Genomic DNA, 5,000 nt, shown 5'->3' with positions numbered 1-5,000 from the left:
CAAACTGCTGGTACACCTGAACGCGTTCCAGCTCTCGTACTTTGCGAACTCCTGGTCCTATTTCTTCTAAGAGTTTCCCAACTTTTTTATTATGCTCTGCAACCTGAAGAAAAAATATATATGTATTCATATGTATGCACACACACACACACACACACACACACACACACACACACACACACACACTCACTCACTCACTCACTCACTCACTCACTCACTCACTCACTCACTCACTCACTCACTCATTCATTAATTCACTCACTCACTCACTCATTCATTCACTCATTCATTTACTCATTCATTCGCTCACTCATTCACTCACTCATTCATTCACTCATTCACTCACTCACTCACTCACTCACTCACTCACTCACTCACTCACTCACTCACTCACTCACTCACTCACTCACTCACTCACTCACTCACTCACTCACTCACTCACTCACTCACTCACTCACTCACTCACTCACTCACTCACTCACTCTCTCTCACTCTCGCACTCACTCTGTGTCTGTCTCTCTCTGTCTATTTCTGTTTCTCTCACTCTGTGTCTGTCTCTGTCTTTGTTTGTCTGTGTCTGTGTCTGTGTCTCTCTCTGTCTCTGTCTGTCTGTCTTTGTCAGTGTCTGTCTCTCTCTCTTTCCCTATGTCTGTCTGTCTGTCTGTCTGTCTGTCTGTCTGTCTGTCTGTCTGTCTGTCTGTCTGTCTGTCTGTCTGTCTGTCTGTCTGTCTGTCTGTCTGTCTGTCTCACCCTTGCTCTCGCACTCACTCTGGGTCTGTGTGTGTCTCTCTTTTTATCTGTTTCTCTCACTCTGGGTCTGTGTGTGTGTGTGTCTCTGTCTCTGTTTGCATTTCTCTCTGTCTGTGTTTCTCTCTGTCTCTGTCTGCATCTCTCTCTGTCTCTGTCTGCATCTCTCTCTGTCTCTGTCTCTCTCTCTCTCTCTGTATGTCTCTGTCTCTGTCTCTGTCTTTGTCTGTGTCTGTCTATCTCTCTTTCTCTCTCTCTGTTTGTATTCCTGTCTGTCTGTCTCTCACTCTGTGTCTGTCTGTGTGTGTGTGTCTCTCTGTCTATGTCTCTTTCTGTCCCTGTCTGTGTCTCTCTCCGTCTGTGTCTGTGTCTATCTGTGTCTGTGTCTCTCTGTCTCTCTCACTGTCTGTATCTCTCTGTGTCTGTGTCTATCTGTGTCAGTGTCTATCTGTGTCAGTGTCTATCTGCATCTGTCTCTATCTGTGTCTCACTCTGCCTGTGTCTCTCACTGTCTGTGTCTATCTGTGTCTGTGTCTATCTGTGTCTCACTCTGCCTGTGTTTCTCACTGGCTGTGTCTCTCTGTGTCTGTGTCTCTCTTTGTCTGTGTCTCTCTTTGTCTGTGTCTCTCTGTGTCTATCTGTGTCTGTGTCTCTCTGTGTCTGTCTCTCTGTGTCTGTCTCTCTGTCTGTGTCTCTGTGTCTGTGTCTCTCTCTTTCTGTGTCTTTCTCTCTCCAGTAGTATACCCTATTCACACTCTGGAAATAGGTCTGCAAAAAAGTCTGTGATATGTCTCTACAATGAATAAAGTAATCACTTAATAAGATATCATAAATAAAACAAATAAAGTAAAAGAGTTTATATGAAATTATTAAAAAATGATGAACGATGCTGATGCTGATGCTGACGATGACGATGACAATGACGATGATGACAATGATGATGATGACGATGATGATGATGATGATGATGATGATGATGACAATAATAATAATAGTATTAATAAAAATAACTATTCAAATAGCAATAACACTAATACTAAAACTAATACTAATGATAATGATGATAATATCAAAATATGATAATCATAACATAATTTTTAAAAATGGCATCTTTAATACCTCTAATTTCAGTTGATCGCATTCCTTTATCATCAACTCCTTCTTCTTCAGTGCTTCATCAGCAGCTTTCACAGCCTTTGTGATTTTGTCCGGTGCTTCAGTTGTTGCAAAGCGCAACTGAAAATCAAGTTGGTATTAAATTTTGAGCAAACATTTGAAAATAATTATGTATTTCTTCTTTCCTTTAAAAAACATTAAATTCCACAAAACAGACAAGGATTTACTAATATTTACCCTTCTCTCCAGTTCCTCTTTTGTCTTGGTCAGTTCTTTGACCAAGCCACATGCCTTTTCTAGACACTTTAAGTCATTTCCAAAGACAGAGTTCAACTGCTGTACAACTTTGAAATTGATTTCATCTTGATCAACTAGAAACTGGAAGCTGTCATCTAATTGCATTGTGCCCATCTTTGATATATTTATGTGCTAGCTAATACACTTCTTATTAGTCTTTCCTGATTAAAAAAGTCCTGGTAGCTTTGTGGGGCAGCTGTGCTCCTGCTTTTTGGACAATGATCTTAACAATGGTTAAAAATGGTTAGCTGAAATAATCTGTAGCTGGAATACAATCTAGTCACAGCATTAACATGGACTCTTTTAGTCCAGCTTACTTTGTTCACTAAGCTGATCCTCTGGCTTTAGCAGCCCTAATGCATAAGTAAACTTTTCTGTGTCCCTGATACCTCCAAATCTAAGGAACAGATAGAGTGAATCCTTGGGCTTCGAAAACCTTAACAAATGCACGTAAATATCTGATGGAATATCAGAAGTGTCTGTTATAGGTACTAGGTCTTCCACAGGGATAAAAATGTCTTTACGGTTCCCCCAGAAGGAAAGGTGAGACACTTTCACAATATCTTTCCTTGCGTTGTAATAAATATGACCGACTGTTCTGCGGAAAATTTCTCCCATAACAAAGAGCATAACAAATGCAAGTCCACCTACTGCAGCAGTGGCAGCAAATACTTGGGTATCCAAGACCCCATTGTAAGCCAAATAGCCAACTGTAGGCACAGCAAACCCACACACTGCAGTCTGATAGATTTTCAGTCTGCAAATTGCACGAGCCAGTACAATATATGGGAACTTGTATATAATTTGATAATCTTCCACATCCCCTGCTATCTTCTTATTTACATTTGGAAGGCCTTTGGTATTGAGAGAGGCTGCTGAGATAGATAACTGCCGAGAACAGAATGCCTTCCTAGGAAAGAATCCTACACGATGTGCTGAGATTACTGCTGCTCCTCTTCTGCATGTCTGTCTTATGAGGGCCACACCAAGCATTGCATACACCTGCAAAAGTTAAACTGTTAAGATTCTACAAAATCTGTAACTATAGCTTATAGTGAATAACAACAGAACTCACAAACAGTATAAATAAATCATATGTATCTATATATAAATATACATATGTATTTTGTTATAAAAAAAAAAACAATAAATAAATATATATATATATATATATATATATATATATATATATATATATATATATATATATATATATATATATATATATATATTGACTTCAGCCTGCATGTATAATTAATAGCAACTGAAAGTAAAAATTAGCAAAATTCATAACAAGGAGAAATTACACACACACCACACACTAATGACTACCATAAAATTTCATGAAGGGTCTACATCCTAATCCCTGTCCTTATTTGTGCATTATTTTGAAGTTTTACAAGAGCTTGTCGTGACAGACATTCTCCATGAAGCAATGGGCACAGCCTCTATGCAAGTGGTGCTCTGGCAAAGACAAGGACACCTCCACAATGCATTCTTGCAAGATCCTGGACGGACTGCTTACCTGACGACAAATTACCACAAAAGTTTATATGTCCTATCTTGTTGGATAATATAGAGGATAGTTTATTCTTTTCCTAAATATAGAAGCCACACTGGTAATGTTAACTGCTTGATGTGATACCATTCTGATTACTGTCAATATTTTCCCTGTTATCCAATTGTGAGAAGAATAAAATTGTCTTGGGTTATTGTATTTTGCAAGATGGTAAGCTTTGAATTTAAGTATTTTTGTTAGGCAGTCATTATAGTATAATATATATAGATCTCAGTAATTCTTTACAGTACTGACGCACTTTCCACAGACCAAGTTTCCAACTCCACATCACAAAATTTATTAAACAATCTAAGTTGCCATAACTGGGTGTGCCCTTCAGGCACTGACTGAGGGGATGGTTGACCAACACCCCCAGGGAAACATTGCCTTAAGCTCAGTATGCATGGCAAGATAGAGCTTAAACTTAGGAGCAGTGCTTTACAGAATCCTTTCTCTTTATTTGAGCCGTTCTGTTTGTGTCGGCAGATTATTTCTTGTGCCGACAACTGCAACTTTTGGTAAATTTAGAAATAATGCCTAACACCAATTTTCTGATGAACAAAATATTTTTCCAATAGTTTTCATTATGTTCCAATTGAATCTAGCACTTATTTCCTTCAAAAATGAAGCACAGATACACTATCAGTCCTGATAGCTAGGAAGCATGATACATCTCAGGGAATTTGGGGGGAAAATTTTAAAGAAATATCAGTAATACATGGGATAGCATAATACATCCACTCTTTTCCAGGTTATATAGGGGCTTTGCCCGCATAAATTCCCTACTGGGAAGAGCTTCCACCCCCCACCCCACCTAGTCTACATAATCTTCACCTCATCTGTTCCATCAGGATAGAGCCCAGGCAAGTAACTTATACTAACACTTTTTTGGGTGATATAGAGGGTTTCACCCCCTTCAGCCTTTTATTTATTTTCTTTTTTTTGGGGTGGGGGCAGTAGCCCCACAACCTGTACCCCTGCCTGGTCCACAAAATCTTCACCTTACAGGTTCCAGCAGGAGAGAGTCGAGACCCAGTTTTACCCAAACCTTAACTTAAGCATTAACTCAGGCTTTTTGTCACTAGGATAGTTGGGGTCTTCCAAGTAGTTGTTGGTTGGAAATTGTGATCCCTATCTGCCATTCCTAATTGGGTTCAGTTTTCTGACCTCAACAAAGAATTGATGATGGACTGGTGTTTCTCTTTTCTGTAATGACACGGTGTCTTACAGTTCAGGCACAGTACTTCCACAGGCAGTACACTGTGATTTCATGGGTATAATA

General features: G+C 39.2%; 2 protein-coding genes across 4 annotated transcripts in view; both read right to left on the bottom strand.

Moving 5' to 3' along the window:
- Positions 1-2,434, bottom strand: part of LOC125039548 (RAD50-interacting protein 1-like) — a 14,596-nt gene extending 12,162 nt beyond the window's left edge. The window contains exons 1-3 of the mRNA XM_047633612.1: positions 2,101-2,434; positions 1,867-1,983; positions 1-103 (exon numbers count right to left, since the gene is read on the bottom strand). The exon at positions 1-103 is cut by the window's left edge and continues 22 nt beyond it. Coding sequence (XP_047489568.1) covers positions 1-103; positions 1,867-1,983; positions 2,101-2,274 — 394 coding nt within the window. The 5' untranslated portion in view covers positions 2,275-2,434. The remainder of the gene's footprint in view (positions 104-1,866; positions 1,984-2,100) is intronic.
- A 21-nt stretch (positions 2,435-2,455) lies between these two features.
- The window catches only part of LOC125039549 (transmembrane protein 186-like), a 3,867-nt gene continuing 1,322 nt past the window's right edge, over positions 2,456-5,000 (bottom strand). For all 3 annotated transcript variants that reach the window (XM_047633614.1, XM_047633616.1, XM_047633615.1), the window contains exon 2: positions 2,456-3,162. In XM_047633614.1, the coding sequence (XP_047489570.1) occupies positions 2,464-3,162 (699 nt within the window). In that variant the 3' untranslated portion in view covers positions 2,456-2,463. The remainder of the gene's footprint in view (positions 3,163-5,000) is intronic.

This window comes from Penaeus chinensis, chromosome 27, assembly GCF_019202785.1.
Source record: "Penaeus chinensis breed Huanghai No. 1 chromosome 27, ASM1920278v2, whole genome shotgun sequence".
NCBI classification, from domain to species: domain Eukaryota; kingdom Metazoa; phylum Arthropoda; class Malacostraca; order Decapoda; family Penaeidae; genus Penaeus; species Penaeus chinensis.
The sequence above is the reverse complement of the archived record's forward strand: the minus strand, read 5'-3'. Positions and strand labels throughout refer to the sequence as shown.